This window comes from Cyprinodon tularosa, unplaced genomic scaffold, assembly GCF_016077235.1.
Source record: "Cyprinodon tularosa strain WSP-4 unplaced genomic scaffold, ASM1607723v1 ctg234, whole genome shotgun sequence".
Lineage (NCBI taxonomy): Eukaryota > Metazoa > Chordata > Actinopteri > Cyprinodontiformes > Cyprinodontidae > Cyprinodon > Cyprinodon tularosa.
In genome coordinates this window covers 756,312-776,234 of record NW_024038875.1, presented here as the reverse complement: position 1 = coordinate 776,234, position 19,923 = coordinate 756,312, and the positions used below count along the sequence as shown (strand labels likewise).

The following is a 19,923-nucleotide window of genomic DNA, read 5'->3' as shown; positions in this document are numbered from 1 at the left end:
AAGGAAAGTTAACATTTTTCTTATTCATCTGCTTTAGGCTAAACCTTTAGTTTAGCCTAAAGCAGATGCTTAGTGTTTAGAGTGCAGAATACATGCAAAACATCTTCAAGGATGTTCTTCTTTGACGGCTAAAGCTGGCCTAGATGGTAAAAAGCTGCAGGAATGATTCTTATTTAGCGACATAAGAGGTTAAAGGTTTCACTTTGCTGAAATGGTGAGGGGGCGACTTTCTTGCTAGGTCATTGTACACCGAGAGTAAAAATAGAAAAGCTAATCTAAAGCCCCTAAGGGATCAGCATAGCGTCATTGTTCAGGACTGAAGCTCAGGCAATTATCTGCTATTAACAAGCGAGCACACTTTTTAAAATGTTTGTTCGCTGTCTGCTTCATTTAAATACAGAGTTCTGCAGGGCAAGAGAGCGAGCGGTTAGACTTTAATGAAAAATGCTTCACCATTTCACTTAACATTCAGAGAGAAGAGGAATATAAAACTGGAGAGAATGAAGCTGTTATTGAAAAAAAACGAAAGAGTATTATCCTTATTTTATTGATAAGGATGTCAGGGTGTTAATGGAAGTCCGGGATTATTACCTGATCAGTTAAATCCGCAACTAATACACATAAATATTCAGACATGCTATTGTAGAAAATTTCCAGTGTCATTGTTAAGAGTCACAAAACAGTTTTAGTTTCAGGTTTAATTCAAAGATAGTTACTAAGCAGGGGTTCAGTTGGATGACTGAATGAATTCAGCTGCAGACTAACAGGTTTTAATTTAAATGTTTAAAGAGTTAAGCCCAAAAAAAATGTGTTTTGTGAGGCGTCTCATTTTAGATCTTGGAGATCTACTTAGCACCATACTATAAACACATTTTCAGTTTGGTTTTTTTACATAGAACACGAGAAAGTTAGGTTTTTATAAGGCCTGTTAAGAGAAAAACACCAAAATCCAGCGGTTTGTTTTCTAACTTTTTTGCCTGTTGTTTTGTACACACAAAAGGCTTGAGATACATATTTCATTTAAAAATCTGTTATCATATTCTGGTGATCCTGGTTTCTATCTAGATGACAATATTTGTATTTCCAAAAACCTTCAAAAAAAATATAACTTTCTTCTAGTTTCTGATCACATCCATATTCATTCACTGTCACCTTTAATAAAAAGTCAAACAATAAGTCAAAGTTATCAATGTTTATTTTAGTATTCCTGAAAATGATTGCCACTTAGGGAAAATACAAAAGAGTTATCTGTAAAAAATGTGACATTTTAAGGACAATAAAAGAAAGCATTCAAACTGTAGATGAGCCGACACTAATAAACCTAAAATTTCTGATAGGTGTATCCAAATGTTGCATATCTCCAGACTTAATTTTACAAAGGTAATAAGAGGAATACAAGGAACGCAAAAAAAATGGAAGGACATGAGTAATCAAGAAAGGAAGAGAGACACAGGGAGGCAAAAAGTAAGAAGGCAAACCTAGAACAAGGAAGAAAGCTAAAAAGACAACCAAATAGGAAATAAAGTCTGGAAGAATATACAATCTGCCAATCTTTTTGCTTCTGTCATACTTAACTAAACTTTGAGAACACCAAATTGAAATCCCATACCTTTCTTTATTACGCAGGGACTCTGACTTTCAAACATCTGTCCTTCAGTGAATAGTAGCACTGAAATGTATTTCTCTTACACTGACCTGTAAAGGTAACTGAGGTTGTTTGGAGAAACAGAAACAGCTTTATAGAGTCGCTGCTGGTTTATAGAGGTGCCACAAACCAAGGACTTCATTCTGTTGTGTGAAAACAGTTTAACTCGATTACAAATTTCTGCTTATTCCCCAAACATCTGCAGGATTTTCAATAGAAAGCTTACATTTTAATGTATTAAAAAAAAATAAAAATACTCCTTTATGTCGTAACCCCACTTTGTTTGACGACCATTTTCGGGCGAACCGCCTTCATCGCAGAGGAGTCTGCTCCTGCGCCTCCTCCTGAGCTGCTTGGAAACCCGTGAGCTGCCACGTATTTGCGGTACGCCTCTCTGATGATGCGGAAGGCTCGAGCGTTGGCGTAGGGTATGTCCGTTACTGGGTCTCGGTACAACGCTGCCTTGTGCGTGACGGGACAAATCTCCTGAACTGGAATCTGGGGGCTGGACTTGGCTCTGGGAGGAAAGGCCGTCTCAAAGGCTTCGTCGTCGCTGAACGTTATGTAAGTCCGGGAGCACAGGCCTCCAGTGGGTTGCTGGGGAGTCGTGGTGGGATTCTGTGGTGCAGTCACAGAGATGTCCTGATCCAGCCTGTGGAAGATGGCATTAAGATAATCAGTAATTGTTGTATTCACTTTGTACAATATGGGATTTATTTTACTATTGTCCGCATCAACTTTATTATTTTTTTTCCTTTTTAATCTCTTCCTTTGATGAAAAATCATAATAAATCTTCTTACTAAATTGCATAACAGCTAAACATGAGATAATGTTTTGGCATACGTTCATATAGAAGGGATTAAATATTCATGGAGCGGATTATACTTGTTGCAGACAAAATATACATGCATAAAAAAAAAAAGAAGTTTATATTGTGTCTGAAAAAGACTTTAAAGGACAGCTGGGTCTGACTGGTGATGACACATACCCCTCCACATCCACATTTTCCTCCTTAAGGAGTGAGTGAGAGACCAGGGGCATCAGGACTGAATGGTAACGGATGGTAGGCCCCTCAAAACGCCGCTTCTTGTGGACCTGTTTCTTCTTGTCTGCTTCCAAACGTTCGTAGTTTTCTACAAAGAGAAACCAGTTAGAGCTCAGTCTGTGGGAAAATAACATTAGTAAATATAAATTATAGTAAAACAAGAATCTATCCCGTTAGGGATGTTGAATAATGTACAGAAAGCCAGCATAATATAAACAGAATACAAGTGCATCTTAATTGCTGACATTATTCAGTTTAATTCAAAAATAAGTTATTCATCCTAAAGGGATATTAAATATGCTTTAGTGTTTATTTTATTTTGGACATTTTATTTGAGGAAGTGAAGCTCATATAGTTTTTAGATTTATTGTAACAAAGTGATATATTTATTTATGTATTAACTCTGATGGTTACGCCTGATGGTCTTTAGGCCATGACAAACAAAGATGGTGAAACAACAAGTCGTCTTCCACTCATTCCACCCATCTTTATAAACTCAACAAACTCAAACAATTATTTAGTGGAATAAATTAACTTTTAATGTATTCCCAATTTTTGAGAAACACATATGTTTGAAATTCAAATCCAGAAGTGACATTTTTATCCAGTTTATTTCTCAGTGCCTGTTGTCGTTACTTTAACCAGTTTGTATTGCTTTTCCTGCATAGTTTAGTTCTATTCTCAGGAGCAATTGAGCAGTAAGACATTTCTAACTAATCCGATTCTTACCCAGAGATCGAATGTTGACCTCAGCTGTGATTTTAGCCTCTGCCAGCAGTTCTTCCTGGGTCAAAGGACGATCCCGGTGAGCGCCTCTCCGTCTCCGAGGAGCATCCTGGCGCTCCTGTAAGCGCAGGTTGGTTTTCCTCGTGTGTTCACTGGTGGACTGTCTCACAGACTTTCGAGCTACTTTGTAAAAGATAAGAACAGAGCATTAAATTATTAACCAAAAACAGACCCACCAAGGAAAAGTAGTTAAGATCCCCAATATTTATTTTTTGTTTATCTATAATATAACTGAACATTATTATTGTTAATGTAATAATTTAGGAAAATAAATGGCTCATAATTTTGGGAGAAGAAGAAAATTGCAGCATCTTACTTTCAGCAAAATCTTGAAATTCTTGGGGAATCCTTCTTTTGAGCTCCACTTTGGTTTTCTCTGTCCTTTTCTGCTCCTCATTTGGTTTTTTAGGTTTGGGTTTTGCCACCTTTATGGGCTCCTTGGATTAAATACAAAGAAAATACAGCATACAACTGAACTATTTAATAAACGGCAGGAGTAAATCACATAGCTTGCTCAAACTGCAGCAGAGAATAAAGGAAATTATGCATCTCAGGTAGTGATTTTTCCTTATATAACCAACAGGATTTGGTACTGATGGAATCTGATTGGAGCATATGAGACACGCCGTGAAAACAGAAATTGTGTTACCAAATTCATCTTACTTTACTATGTATTCCTAATGATTCTGTTTAAGAGAGAAAAATGATACTGTCCCATTTTTTAATGCTATTAGCTATACAATGAAATCACAAAAAAAAAACATTTGAATGAATATAGAAATACAAGATTAACCACTGGTCAAACGAGAATAATAACTCAAACAAAATAAAAAGAAAAATGTGTAATAAATGGATTTCTGACTCATTTAAATTATATTAGACCAATAGACTTTAAGCTTATTAAATACCTTATAAGCTTTGGTAACGACTCGACTCTTCCTCCGAGGAGCATCTTCCTCCTGGTCACTGTCAGGTTCATCACCCTCGTCGATATCAAAGTCACTGTCCACCTCATCCTCTGTGTCTGAGTGCTCTCCATGATATTCATCATCTCCTGATTCCTACATGCAAGCAGAAGGAAAAGGTTGGATGAGATAATGAGAGTATTCAGTTGTGCTTGATAGTTTACATATAATCCCATTAAAGAAAATGATCAATTCACACTAATAATTCAAATAACACAAAACTGAAAAAATGAGTAATAGATAAAAAAAAATAATAAATGATAATTTAGGAAATAAAATACAGATTTTGAGTTTTTGCTTTAAAATATTCTAAAAAGCAAACTGTCCCCGACAAATTTAAGTATCTGCAGATGAACAGTGAACCAACATACCCGTAAACAAAACTTCCTCATTTAGGACAAATAAGCTTCAATCAGGTTTTATGTGATGATACAATTAAATCTGGTCAGGGAGACTAAAAACATTTAAGAAAGATTAATAAATGAAAAAAAACAGGAAAGATTTATACCAAAAGACTGAAAGACAGTATTGCCCAAACGCAGACTTCCACACTTTTATGTACAAATCTATTCTTTTTTTCATTTTCTTTTAGCATTTGTGATTGTGTACAGATTTGAGGCTGAAAATCAGCTTTTCCAATGAATGCATCCAAGAGACAGCAAACACGAGAAACACCCATAAACAATGCTATAGTTCGAACAGGAAGAGACAGATCTGAGAACAAAGTCAGCAGGACATTACTTCATGTGCTTTGGGATCAATAGTAAATCAATCAGCACAAGTTTAGACTTGAATTAGTTCCATCCTAGCAGAATCAATAGCAAAGTAGAACCCAATTCAAACTCCATTGCTGATTGCACAAACTTAGCAAATTATACTGAACCTGATTCAGTAAGTCTCAGGACAATAGGTTTGATGTTTTCATTAATATTAAGGGTCCATTCCTCTTCAGAGGCTATGTGCAAAGAGGATCAGCCCAGTGAATCTCCCAAAACAACACTACACACCACACCAGAGGAGAAAACCTGCTGTTTCAGCTGGTGCACTTCAAGATGTTTGAACATAGCATGATCAAGGTGAAGGAAAGTGAATCTATGATCCTTATGCTATGCCGTTCCTACAGTTTATTTGCTTTCTAGTGAAATTCCACAGAGAGGAGTGATTGGAGTTTATTCTAGCAATGTAGGAACAGAGCCCTCCCTCTCTACTATTTGTTTATTAACACTTAAACTGAGCAATCTAAAAGTAAGCTACTAAACTTCTCCTTGATTTATTACAAAACAGGCAAGATTGGCAGCTCTAAAGCATGAGAACATGAACAATAAAGGCGTGGGAATCAAATGTGAGGCCCTTCTTTTACCTATGAAGGGTAGCAACAAAATACTGATTACATTGGACGTGGTGCGGGAAGACGATGATGGTATTTTGAAAATCTCCTGGCATGTTCGGATGGTGCGTGTTTAGGTCGCTTGTGGAGAAATGTCCTGGGCCATGAGTAGCGAGGAAACAGGAAGGAATTCTTGTGGGATGGAAGAAGGAAATAGTGAAAACGAAGAAGATTGAAGAGAGTAGCGTCAAAAAATGAGAAAAAGCGGAAAAAGCAGAGATCAATTGAAGGAGAGTCCAGTTCAGAAATGTCAAGCGATGAACAATCTAGAAATTCCACTGGAACACAAAATGAGTACAAAGTATATTCAGACTAGTTAATCAGCAGAGTCTTTTACAGATTGAGATCCGGATCAGTTAACAAAATCCATAAATAAACTAGTAGGAGAAGTCTGAAGTGCCAGAATACTGTATAGTGGAGACCTGTTAATCAACTGCAGAGACAGCGCTCAGCAAGTCAAAGCAATATGGATTAACAAGATTGAGGGGAAAAGAGTTCAGCGCAGCTTGGTGGAGAACAAAAAGATTAGTAGGAGACTAATTAGAGGAGTTCCTCTAAGAATGCCTGAAAAGGAGATTCTAGAAAACATAAGTTGTGCAAAAGTAAAAGAAGTTAAAAGGTTAAAAACAACAGGAAACTGTGAAAAGTGTGATAGCTTATCTGTGTTGATTAAATTTGAAGAAGAGCAATTACCCAGCAAAGTTTTCATTGGCTACATGAGCTACAATGTTAAAATGTACAATCCTCTGCCTCTGAGATGCTTCAAATGCCAAACATTTTAACATATAGCAGCTGTATGTAAAGGAAAATTTCTGAAGAAATAAAAAAACTGAAATTTGATCTCTGAATAACATGCTGAAGCTGCAAAAAGGATCCCATCCCAGTCAGAAAAACCCAAACCAACAGTTCAGCACATGGCAAGTTCAAAACCTCTGGAGCAAGGTCCCAAAATTAAAGATTCATTAATTGTAAAAAAAAAAAAAAAAAAAAAGAAAGAAAGATTTCTTTCTTCTCATGGTTGAAGTGATCAATTGTAGTGCACAGATGACGAGAAAAAACAAAAAAATCAAAATAATAGTAAAAGCTAGGGCTGGGTACCGAACATCGGTTCTTTGATGGTACCGACCGAAATGCTTTGGTTCTACAGAGTATCGAAACATGCAAAGTTTCGATGATTGGTTGTAACACTTAACATGATTGCGTCATCCAGGAAAAATACATAGGTGGTCACGCCTACAGCCAGGGTTCCTGTGTATTTGTTGTGAACCGGTGGTGAGTGTCGTGGAACCCCTTTAAAATGCCCCCTAGGTCAAAAATGTGGCTTCACTTTATTAAGACTGATGCCAATAGCGCACAATGCAATACATCGTGCACGGAAACAATTTAGATTCAGATTTAGATTTAGATTAAGAGCAGAAAGTTGCTCGGTGTTTGACTGCAAGAAGAGCGGACCGCAGCCGGCGCGACCATCCTCCTCTCAGCAGCCCGTGGGCAGAGCAAAGCCAGAGCGGAGTGAATCATGCTGCTTTCACACCGGACGCAGAAAGAGCAGCAAAATCGCATCTGCTGCTTCCTTTTTGCTGCTTGTACCAGCTTCTGACGCGCGGCTGAAGCAGCTTTGCTGCTCTGGCTCTCTGACGCGCGTTGGGCGGAGCTACTCTATTCTTTATTTGCCTTGCAGCTATATTTGCTGTGATCAGTGGGAATAAAGTATTTTATTATGTTTTTAAATGGGAAAATCCACCTGAAAACTCAATCAGTGCAGTCAGTTCATCCAGATTACCATCCTGCCTTCCAATATTATTTCTGTCAGAGCCGCTCAGACCCTCACATACCAGCAGTGCACTGTCAGTAAGATTCCCATTCAAGGGGCTTGTTTGTCTCCTGAGAAAGCAGACATGTTAATTTTTCTAAAGTAAAACTGCTAAGTAAATTATATTATAAAACTGGTATCGAAAAAGTATCGTTCAGGAACCTGTATCGAAGTGAAGGTATCTGTATTGGTACCGGCACCGAAAATATTTGAACAATACCCAGCCCTAGTGAAAGCTGCAGAAGAGTATCTTTAAGTTAAAGATTTAAACTGGGAAATGGTGGAAAGCATGATGGGAAAACCAATAGGACCATTAGAAACTGGCAGAGTGATGATACATTAAAGATAAATTAGAAATTATTAGGGCAAATGTGATTAAGCATTTATTATTTGGGTTCAGCTAAACAGTTTAGAAAAATATTATTTTTTATTTTTATTTTTTTTCTGGGGGTGAGGCGTTTCTTGTTTCCCTGCTTAATTGCTTATCAGTTGGTGGCGGTAATGCACTTTTAACTAGTTTGCCAGCTGCCATAAAACCTCATAAGAAGAAGAAGAACTGATTACAGTTTTAGTCCAAATGTTCCTGACTAATTTACCAGCTACTATTGGCTTATTATACTTTTCTTATTTTACAAAAACCAAACCAGAAAAAAAGAATTCAGAAAACTATCTGAAAACTACTGAAGTTTTGTTGAATTTAGTATATATAATTGGGCAGGTCTGAGTAAAAAGAATTACGAAAGTAAATACTTACAAAGCAAATATTTGTATATATGTTATTCTAAAAGTAATAAATTGGCACTTTCATTCAGTTTTTTGGGTGAATCCTTTTATTTTAAGTTTGAAAAATAGACTTGAAATAGATATATACAATTTTGAAATGATTAACTCCTAAACTTTCACAATTGTGAAAATAATAGGTTTAATTTGTTTAAATCAGTAGAATGTTTACATTAGCATCTTTATGCTAGCCTATGGTTATCAGTTTTTTGTTTACTATTCCAGAGTATTTACTCACATCGTTGAAGCCTCCGTACGTTGTTTTATAAAACTCATCCTCTTCTTCGGCATCCAACAGTTTAGACATGCGGTTTCCCGCAGTCTTCCTGGGTTCGCGTTTAACTGCCAAACTCATAGTTGTAAGCAATGCTAACAAACCTTAGCTTTTGTTTGTGCTGCCTGTTGTTTTGCGGTCGTTTAGCTTTTGATCAATTAAATGTTTTTTTCTGTTACCATCTTTACTTTCTAATATAGTAGTGAAAACATTCCAACTAAACAAATGTGTAAATTACGATACATTTAATAGAAAAAACTAACAATGGATCTAACCGCTAGCTCTAATCTTAGCGGCAGCAAAACACTTCCGGAACTTTTTAATGTACTTCCGGGTAAGTATATTATTAGATTTTCAAAATAAAATGTCTCGGTAGATTTGTTTTTCCCTGATTTAAATACCCTTCAACGAAGCACGTTTTTAGATTAAAAGCTGTTTTGCCAATGGCAACCTTGAAGCCTATATTTGTGCAACCTACAAACAGTACAGAACAGAAATACAGTTTCTCAAGTTACTAAAATGAATTCACTTTTAATAAAATGGTATCTACTTATATAATTGTAGAGTTTTAACACCATACTGTTAAACGTGAAAAATAAAGAGTTTATATTGTGTATGATTTTTTTGTTATTGGATTTAATTAATTTTTATAAATAGACATGTTACTATGACAGTGAATTAGAAGGGAAACATATATTTTCAGATTTTATTATGACATAAAGGAAAATTGCACTGCAAGACAGTCTTATATCAAAAATCCCAATCGTTCTCCAAACAAGGCTTTGTTTTAAGTTTTTAATTGTTAGATTTTTTATTTTAGTGCACAGGAATACTGTTACCGTTATTCTGCTCTACTCTATCTGTTCTATTCTATTCTATTGAAGTGTATCTAACTATATCTAGTGATGTAACCAATTCAGAACTTTTAACTTTGTAGAATGTAGATTTAATTAATAAAAATGTAGTACTAGTATTAGATATATTAGTATTAGATATATAACAAAAATATTTTTTAGTTAATTGATGTAGATGCTGTGTTTAGCTTCTCATCTTGAAAAAATGTAAAAGGTCCTATCAATATCTTTTTTGCTGAATCAATATCATTATCAATATTCTGATATTTTTTTAATTATTTTTCCATACACACATTTACAGTATAACTTTCATCAAATGTCACAAGGGATAAAAAAAAATGGTCAAAATGCCACACATCAAAAAATGAAAAGAAAGAAATAAACTAAACCTTTGACTGTAGTATGAAAATTTGATGAGAACCTTTTAAACTTCATTCAGTGCTAGTGATTTATTTTTTTTATCAATGACCTTGAAAATTTTCAAGCATCTCTCTAAGTTCTATATATTTATCTTTAGTTTAAAATGTAGACTTTTAGCTTTACCGTACTATTTTTTTTTCTTTTTTTTTTTTTTTTTACAACATTTATCTTACCAGATGAAATAATAATTGAGATCAAAAACTCTTGTAAAGAGGCATTTTTTGAACGTTGCTCTGGAAACATCTTGGTTCTCCTCTCTCATTCAGTGCTCCATACTGTCAGAGTTATTGTGTCGTCATAGCAACAACACCAGCTTTTGAACATCACAGCAACAGAGGCAGCTGTGACTGTTGGCTGTGGTGGTAAATGAAAGCCATCATGAGCCAGTTGTTAGAATTAGTCATTTATTTCATCAGTTCTTCACAAGCACTTGTATATATTTTACTGTTTCACAGTGTTTCTGTGTTCACAATGTGTGCAAATAGCTCCACTCTCTGGTGGATGAAATGAAACCTTTGCAATGATCAGGCGTTTTATTTCATGCAGTTTATGTCATATCAAAAATGTTAAACTTTAAATAATGAACTGATTGCATAATATACACTTTATGTGACAATATTAGAAAAAAGAAAGGAACAATAAGCACTGAGAAACAGGATGTTGTGCTGATAGTATGTTGCCTCAACATAATGCTAAAATCCCTTTTCACAATATCCAAAGATAAAAAACAAGAAGTTATATTATTGTCTAATACAGTATATAGGCTACCTTCTGTAAAGAGAAAAATATGAAACATATATAAGCAAACTAGAGGGCTAGTTAATTTAGCTAATGTTTTTTGTTACTCTTGTTTTGAAACTTTTTATTTTTTGGCAGGGATCAACATCCTTCAAAAATATTTGCATGTGTGGTGAAGACGTGTAAAGAGAATTTACTTTTAATAAATTAACTTTAATTATCCAATCCAATAAATTATTGCACTGACTGTAAATTTTTTGTAAGTTTTTCACTTTTTTGTCACTTTTTTAATAACGAAGATCAACAGATATGCCTGATTTGAACAGCTAATTCTCCTGTCTATCCAATTTTGAAGAGCGCTTAATGGAAATGAAAATAACCTTCACATTATATTCTCACAAATTGGTGAAAAATTAATCCACACTCTGATTACAATAAAAAGTAAAGTGTGCATTAAGAAAAAAATTCAGACACAAATTTTTGGATTCAGTGATGTATGCAAAAGCTTTAAAGACTTTAAATTAATTTAGCTTGAATATCTACATGCATCAAGTAAAACAGCAGGATTTTGTGACATTCAAAAAAATTAAACTACGCTGTATAATTAAAAAACTTTTCAACCCATATTATGTCCTTGAAAACATCTAATAGTTGTAAGAACTTAAGAAATAAAAGCGTTTTTTTGTTGTTGGTTTTTTTTTCACTTTTCTGCTTTTCACAAGCAGAATGCAACAGAAGTCTGCGATTAACCCATCACCTTGGTGAGCAGTGGGCTGCCACATGGGGTGCCCAGGGAACAGTGCAGGGCCAAGTGTTGTCTTGCCCAAAGAACCAGAGTGGCAATGGGTTTCGAACTCAAAAGCTAAGGATTCTAAGCCCTAACCACTAAGCCACCACTCCACCTTGGGATGTAGGGACATCATGTTTTAGTGTTGACTTTATTTATGCAGTTCTTAGGTCATTCATTTGCTGACTTGGATTGGTTTGGACTGATTTTTAAAGCAAAATCATGCTTGTCCCTACAGAATGCATTCTGGCAAACCTTTTTTAGTTTAGTTAATGTTTACTATTGGGTAGGGATAACTCTGCTAATGTATATTACAAAATAAATATCCCTGTTGTCTTAATTAAATTAGAACAAAATGTATTCCCAATTAAACTAAAATGGTTATGCATAACATATGCCAAAGCTATTAGCCTATGTACAAATAAAGGATGTTTATGAAACAGTTTTATGTACAGGGAAGTTAGACAAGGAACCAAACATGTCTGATTGCTCATCTGAGCACATGTATCCAGGTATTCACCTGGCTTCAGAAACTGGAAGGTTTTCTCAAACAACAGAAGAGAAGAGGCTTATTGGTTTATCTGAGTTGGGAGATGTGAATAATGAAATAAATCTTTTGTTATATTTCCCTTTCTATGGGGAAATGCAACATTTAAGAAAAGTGTTGTTTGATGAATTATTGATTAAAAAGTCTGACATGTTCTGGTTCTTTTATAATGAAAAGATCAAAATATTGTTTGATTTAAATGTGTTTAAATTGTCTTTATTTGTAAAGCCTGGAGAAGGCAGCTGACTTGTTTATTTAAATAATTCATGAATTTACTGTGCCCGCTATATCTGGTCCTTATGTTTGTGTTTATATTGGTGTCTTTTCAGCCTTTAAAGGCTGGACATACTGATGTATGCAAAACTCTAAATTCATTCATTCATTACACTACAGCCTTGGACTTTCTTCTTTTTCTGTTTAATTAAAAACTCTTATTTATCAGAGTACCTGTTCTACCATTTACCTCATCTTTTAGATATCATGATCCTCAAGGAAATAAAATAATAAAGACAAATATCAGTCCAAAAAAACTCAGTGGTTCATCTCTAGCTTGTATGTCAAAATCTCCACCTTTCACGCATGTGGTTCCCAGTCTAAGATGTTTGCACTTTGAGGAGCTGCAACCTTTTTCTTTCTAATGGCAAGAAGCATTAAAATAATACTTGAATATATTTTAAGAAGCCAATCTGTAGTCCTCATAATGTCTGGAACAGAACATGCTTCATGCATTCAAATAACAGGACTCTGCTGTTAGTAAAATATAGTAACATCAGATGTAAAAATGAAAACAATTAAGAATGTTGAGTTTCACATTGTTTTAGTTCTCTGCTTTATTGTAAATCAAACTAACTCATATGAGCTTCATTGTAAATCTGCTTGTCTCCATGTAGTTTGATGTACCTGTGTTACTTTTGTTCATGGCACTTCGCGGCACGTATTCAATTGTTGCTGTGTGCTTTATTTGCCCCTTTCCTTTGCTCCAGAAGAACATGAAAATGAAGCACACAGACACAGAGCCAAAGAACGACAGGAACCCGATGGTTGCTGCAATTAGAAGGGTTTTCACATCGAATGGGAGAGTCTCATTTCTGTCCCCTCCTGGAGGAGAGGACGGAAAAGTCAGCCAACTTTTAAGACGAAAGCGTTTTTTGGAGGGTGATGGCAAGGCTTGGACATGAAGACTGACATGCAGGCTTTCATTCCCTGCTGCGTTGGATGCCACGCAGATATACATTCCGCTATCATGTGGCTGAGCGTAGCGGACCTCCAGGGAGCCATCGGAGAGGGCCCGTATCCTGCCAACTGGAGAAACCTGCCTTAGCTGTGGATTAAGCCAGATGACAGATGGCTGGGGATCACCTTGTGCACTGCAGTAAAACGCCACAGAGTGTCCTTGATCTATTTTCACATCTTGTGACCTTCGGTCCACAATTCGAGCCTGCCGGCAGGTAAGCAGACTTTGTAGCTCCTCTTCAGAAAACTCCAGAAGACTCCAGCCCTGCAGCTTGGTGGAGGTCATACAGGTCGGCGGCCGCCTGCCAAAGTCCACAGAAAGCCTCCTTTGAGTCACCCAAAGCAGGCGGCAGTCACAAGCAAGGGGGTTGTCATCAAGTCCCAGGCTTTTTAAGGTGTCCACTGAATGAAAGGATCCCACTTCAAGTGTGGTGAGAAGATTTCTTGAAACATTCAGCAATCTTAAGAATCCCAAACCTTTAAATGCTCCTATTTCGATGTTTACCAGTGAGCCGCCGACCAAATGAAACTCTTGAAGCCTTAGCAAGTCACCAAGAAGGTTTCCATGGATGTAGGTAATAGGGTTAAAAGAAAGGTCAATGGACACGAGGTATACAAGGTGATGCAAAGCAGTGTAAGGTACCTCATTGAGGTTGCAGTGTTTGATGGTTAAGGATGTAAGGTTAAGGCCGAAGAGACTGTTGCCTGACAGAGTTTCCAGCCTGGTGAAATGAGTAATGACGAGCTCTTTAAGGTGCAGCAGAGAATGGAAAGAGTAGTTTGGTAGCGTTTTGAGGCCCAGCTGGTGAACATGAAGGCTTTTCAAAACACTCAGGTGAGTGAGCGCCTCTGTTGGCACAGCAGTGAGGTTACAGCCATCAAGATCCAGCATCTGTAGTCTACTTAGTCCAGCCAAGGCTTGATTCGAGATAAAAACAATGTCATTATCGTCTGCTAGGAAAACCTCCAGAGATGCTAAGTCCCTGAAAGTAAAGTCTAAGAACACAAGAATCTTATTGCTACTTATATCCAGTAACTGTAAGTTTGTCAAACCAGCGAACACTCCCACTGAAATAATTGTGAGGTGATTGTATGAAAGATTCAGCGTCAACAGATTTTGCAGACCGAAGAAGGCTTCCACTTCAACCAATGCCAAAAGATTGTCACTTAGATCAAGGTGTAAAAGCTGAGTTAGTGTTTGAAACTGCTGATTCACCAAAGTCCTGATGGCGTTTTGGGTTAAGTTGAGCAGCTCGGCATCTTGTGGGAGACCATTGGGTACGACACCGAGCTGAGCACCAGAGCAGTTCGCCTCCAGAACAGCAGCGTTGCAGCGACAGGGAGGTGGACACAGCCAGAGCGTTTCAGACGGTAATGCCACCCCCGCAGCCAGCAGGTACACAGCTCTCCAGTACAAACATAGGTGGGCTGCAGTCCCCTTAAACATCTGGAGATCTGCCTGTGGGTGAGAAGCAAAGGAACATAAAATCTGTAACACAGTGAAGTCTGTTCTAAACATGTCAGTATAAGAATGGGTCGTATATATATTTTTTGAAATATTCAAGAGCAGCTAAATATGAAGAATTTCATTTTGGCTAAAAGGGGTTAGCTGTATTATACTGCATGTAAATCCTTCAATCTTTAAAGTAAAAGTAAAATGAATTCTATTAAATAAGAATATTTAAGTTTAAAAAAAAGGTAGCAACCTGCACTTTTTTATACTATATTAAGAATATACTTTAATGTGAAAATATTTACTCTGATATCCCTTTCTTTTAACATTATGAAGATTATAACTGATTCAGATGTCTTTAATAGGCTATGAAACTTTGAAAAAGCAATTGTCATCTTATAGATTTAATCTATTTCTCTTTTTGTCACATTGTTTTTTTGCATGAGAGGGATAACAAAAAAAAAAAAACTACAGAAAGTTCCTGGGGAGGATATACTTTTCCACATCGGTTCAGGTCAGTTCACATAACTTTCAATTGCTAAATAAAATCACTATTTTAAAACTACCTTTTGAATGAACTTGAGTTAACTTTGTCTGATTCTGTTTGCTTTATGATTTAAGAGTCAAAAAAGCAAGAAGAGGGAAACATTTTACAGCACTGATTTATGAAGACTGCTTTAATACAATAGATGACACGAAGGTTCGCCTCCTTGCAAACAAACAGTGAAGAAATTTAAAAAGCACAAAAGCGGTTGTGGGTAATCTTTGTATGAATGTGCTAACTATAACATATTTATGTAAACATTTTTATGTTTTCTATTTATTTCATTTATAATTCATTCATTTTTTAACCACTTTTAATGTTCTTTATAAATGAAGTTGCCTTAGCTTGGCTATAGGAAGATGCTACTTTTATTGTCAATAGCAAATTTCATGAATTTCAAGAATTGAATGCTGAAAATTTGTCTTTTTTCTGTTCTTAAACTATAAGTATCGCCTTTTTTATATATATTCCTTAGATGTGTGGAAAATGTCTGCTCTGTTTTTAAATATTCATTAAAGAGAAGAGATAAGTTATGATGCATTTCACTTTAAGTCCAGGAAACAACATAAGGAAAACCTGTTGTCATCTCTAACAATATGCAACAAATACTCTTGCAACTATTTGAGTCGGATGATGAAAACCTGAAGTCAAAGCACATTTTAAAAAAAATATAGCTCCAACTGATGGTGCGGATGTAACCTTAGCAACAAGGATTGAGGCTCTTGGATGCAGTAGTCAAAAGGGAGGTTTTATTTTAGCTTGACAGCTCTTGCAGGATTTGTAAGAAGGCAAAAACACTACAAACAAAGAGTAGGCTGTACAGCCAGTGTGCTCTTACTGTATGTGTGCTGATAGAGTGATACAGAAAATAAGCTGTATTCACATCAGGCTTCACAATGAGGGTTTGTTTTATCTCTTTAGCCAACATTTCATCTCTTTGTATCTTTGAGCACTATTTTTATCTCCGACAAAGACGCTACATTTTACAGCTTGAGTTTTTGCTCTGATCTCTAAGGATGTTGATAAATTAATTAGCAGGGTAATCAAATGCAGATGAATTCATTGCAAAAAGCTTTGTTAATGTAAAAGGTTTCGATTGAAACAGCCCCAGATGTCACTGTTCTTTTATAACACTCAATTATCAGCTAACATATCAGTATTAGTTTAAGCTGCAAAGACTGAAATTCCTTATTCTGTTGAATCAGCACACTGAGTGTATTAAAGAAAGACAGACAAAACACTTTCTTTCCACCTGGTCCCACGTGCAGAAACTGTTTTATGGTCAGAATGAAAAACGGAGCCTATGAGGTTTAGTTCCATTACTTAGGACTTCACATAGGTACCACAAAGTGCTCTGGAGGGCTGTACCATACGCAGTGAAATAAGAGTATGATGTTTCTCATCATATACAGTAATTAGACTCTTATCATATACAATTCCAAAGAAAATGAAAGATATTTGTTAAAAGCAGTACTTAGTTAGAGCTCCATTTGATTTAATTTTATAATTTAGCCCTTGAAGCATTTTCTCCTAAAGGCCCTATTGTACTGTATGTTTTATAAAATTCTCCACACTTTGTAACTCTGTCATGAATTATACCATTTTGAGACTAACATCTTTTCATCCTTAGAAACCTCCCTGTAAACTATGGCTTTAGAATGCAAATATTCAGATGTCTCAGATATCTCACAAGGGCAGTTACCCTTTATTTAATCATTTAAACTAACATAACATTGACAAGTGCATAAAAATCTGAATCAATAGGTGCTTCATGCTACAAAATGTCAGTTTTAGGTTTTATGCTAAATTGTTTCTCTAGCTTCTTATTCTTTTAGTCTTTCTTTGGATTTTCTTTTAACTGTACTTAATAAATACATATAGAAGTTTGTGATTTTTGAATCACAATAATGCATGTACCCTCCTTATTAAAAACTAGCGTTATGTCACCAGTGCAGCTGGTCCCACGTGCAGAAACTGTTTTATGGTCAGAATGAAAAACGGAGCCTTATATTATTTGAACAAGTTGCTCAAATAATATAATTATTATTTAATTAAAACTTAATATATTCTGATATTGACTTTTCTTATGAAAAAATGCAGTAAATGTTAATTATTTATATATATCCAAAATATGTTCTAATAAAAGAACATAAATAAGGGAATAAAACTCTCTAAACTTGTGTTTCTGATTTCTAAACAAATTTAAACCTTTAAAAAAAGCAACAAACAAAATTACTCTAAGTAAAGGTAACAGCACAACCATTTTCTAACACTAAAGAAAATACATAAAAATATAAAGTGTACAGTTTTTACCTAACTAAAAGAAAATCATGCAATATCCACTTTTTGCAAATTGAAATCCTTAAAGTAGCTAATATTTCTGCAATAAAAGCTACACTGATATCCACAAAATCTGAGTAAAAGAGTCTCAAAGATAAATTTCACTCAGCTCAGACATAATCCTCCAGAAACAAAATTATGTTTATATTTTAGTGACACAAAGTTCATGGCTTTATTATTCCTAGAACTATGATCACATAACAGCTGTAATATTAGAAAAGCTTATTATAAAAGGTCATGATTTTTTTTTTCTCAAACCTTTGAATCTTCCTAATCTCTTTTTGTTTACATATGGTTAGAAAAGCTGCCAGCAGGGGGCAGAACACAAGCGAATTTGAATGTGAGTTTAAATCAACAGCTGAGATGATCTGTCACTGGGAAAAACGCCCAGTATCTATCACACAGGGACACCCAGTGAGTTCTCTCTCTTGCCTGTGAATGTGATAATGCTGTGTTAGCATGAAAACAACAATCTCTATAAACTCTAAATATAACTGTCTCATATAGAGGAAGCTGGCTGCAGGTATATGGAGGTACGGCTCATTGGAAAATGTGAGCCTTGCTGTTAAAATCTCTTTAAACTGACAATAAATGGAGAAAGAAATGACACCTACAGGTGTGATCAGTGTTGGCATCTCTGCTTATCACTTGCCAACACTATGAAGTGTGCAACACGTCAGATGAAGAGAAAGGAAGAGGAGGATGGTTTATTTTTTTCAGCTCTTGCTTTCATCTCCTCTTTCTTGCATCTCAAATAATATACTGTTTCTTTTACCTCTCTTCTAGATATCTCTGTTTATACATTAACTTTTAAAGTGATATGCCACTTCTTTCACTGCATCTAAATAAGGACCTTCTCATTCCGAGAAGATTCTTTCTAGGAAGCTGAAACAATCTTGATGCAGATTATTGTTTACACAAAGAATGTGATGAGGATGGCAGCAGCTCTGCATAGCTCAGAACCCATAACTCAATGTGAAAACAGCGATCAGGTGCAAAATATTTTCGTTTTATTGATGATGCCGCATCTAAGTCAAGCTCAAACACTTTGCCCCCTAAAACTAACATAACTAAAACACTTTTTGATTGAATAACAAAGAATCTGAAATGTCAACTCACCTTTTTTCAAAATGAAGTGCTCATGTTTCAAATGCAAATATCTGGTGTTGCTGTTGCCAACGGTGAAAATGAGCAGAGATGATTCAGACCCTCCATTCAAGTAACAAGCAGTTTGAGCAAGCAAAAAAGCAAGCGGCAACAGGAAAGCTTCACCCTCCTCCTCATCCTCCTCCCATTTTAAGAACGCAAACTCCAGAGGAAGTGTGATGCTGCAGCTCCGTTCTCTCTGCAACTCAGCCGTCCTCATGGCAACAACAACAACTCGGCTGTGGATGTGGAGAGCGTGCAGGGGGATTATATGCAGTAGCTGCTGGACTCCCTCCAATGCTCAGTGCTTGGATGACAGGATTCAGGTCTGCCCAGTTTTAGGATTTAGGAGCAACACCTTATGGGAAGGAATTTGAGCCACAGACACTTTCAGGAATCTTTTTTTTAGCCCTTTGCTCTGTCTCGACCATTGCAAAAATTGAATTGTTTTTGTAAACCTCTTTATTTAGTCTGGGAAACATTGGTTGTAATGCTATTATAATACACATTTCGAAGAGGATAAAGGTTTTTGAAATGTATGCTGAGGACTTCTTATTCTTTAGGAAACAGAACATCAGAGGGTGTTCCACAAACTGGTCTTGGAATATGTTGGCATTTTGTTGTTCATATGCATAAACCTGGCTACAGCAGATGAAGAGTCTTAGTTATATTACCTTTATGGCAAAAGATTATTCTCTATATTAGAAACAAATGGGAATACTTAATCTCTTTCCTTTTAGAAAGAGTTTTTTTTCTCCTGCACCATTCGATTGATTTTGATTTTTGTGTTTTTAATCACAACAATATTCTAAACAATGAAACATAAGTTTTTCAATTGCATGAAGAAATAGCCAGATTATGAAAATGCAAAAGCAAGGGAAGCTCTAATGGATTAATGATTTGAGGTCAGCAGTCAGGAGGCAATTAAATAATACGAAAAAGGGAATATAATCAAAATAATATGACCTTCACCATCATCTATATGCTCTGAGACGTTAGGGAATAAACTTAGAGGGGACACTGATGAAATAACAGAAAAAAGGGCTCTACTGAATGTTACCTCTCTTTAATAATGGTCACAGCGGTTGCATGTTATCTAATAAAGGTGTTAAGTAGATCCACCTGCCGTTCCGCTCAGCAGCAGCATCCTGAGGTGTGTTGACGC

The 19,923-nt window shown here is 35.9% G+C and overlaps 2 protein-coding genes across 3 annotated transcripts; both read right to left on the bottom strand.

Moving 5' to 3' along the window:
• Positions 1-1,585: 1,585 nt before the first annotated feature.
• On the bottom strand, positions 1,586-9,015 carry vps72a (vacuolar protein sorting 72 homolog a). 2 transcript variants are annotated; one of them, XM_038287095.1, is made up of 6 exons: positions 8,661-9,015; positions 4,386-4,538; positions 3,794-3,914; positions 3,421-3,600; positions 2,635-2,779; positions 1,586-2,297 (listed from the first exon to the last, which is right to left on the bottom strand). In XM_038287095.1, exons 1-6 carry the CDS (start codon positions 8,775-8,777, stop codon positions 1,907-1,909), a joined length of 1,107 nt encoding a protein of 368 aa, XP_038143023.1. In that variant the 5' UTR covers positions 8,778-9,015; the 3' UTR covers positions 1,586-1,906. The 2 variants fall into 2 exon arrangements, with proteins under 2 accessions (XP_038143023.1, XP_038143024.1); XM_038287096.1 differs by having other exon boundaries at positions 3,421-3,597.
• A 2,385-nt stretch (positions 9,016-11,400) lies between these two features.
• LOC119784817 (leucine-rich repeat and immunoglobulin-like domain-containing nogo receptor-interacting protein 1) lies at positions 11,401-19,081 on the bottom strand. The gene is made up of 2 exons (XM_038287058.1): positions 18,732-19,081; positions 11,401-14,734 (listed from the first exon to the last, which is right to left on the bottom strand). The coding sequence occupies exon 2, from the start codon at positions 14,720-14,722 to the stop codon at positions 12,893-12,895; it is 1,830 nt and encodes a 609-aa protein (XP_038142986.1). The 5' UTR covers positions 14,723-14,734; positions 18,732-19,081; the 3' UTR covers positions 11,401-12,892.
• Between the last annotated feature and the right edge of the window lie 842 nt (positions 19,082-19,923).

Excerpts from the sequence above, each read along its gene's own strand:
- vps72a (XM_038287095.1), bottom strand. The coding sequence starts at position 8,777 with ATGAGTTTGGCAGTTAAACGCGAACCCAGGAAGACTGCGGGAAACCGC. Across the intron at positions 4,539-8,660 it reads CGTACGGAGGCTTCAACGAT|GAATCAGGAGATGATGAATA; the intron begins GTGAGTAAATAC and ends GCTTGCATGTAG. Across the intron at positions 2,780-3,420 it reads GGTCAACATTCGATCTCTGG|AAAACTACGAACGTTTGGAA; the intron begins GTAAGAATCGGA and ends TTCTCTTTGTAG.
- LOC119784817 (XM_038287058.1), bottom strand. The coding sequence starts at position 14,722 with ATGTTTAAGGGGACTGCAGCCCACCTATGTTTGTACTGGAGAGCTGTG.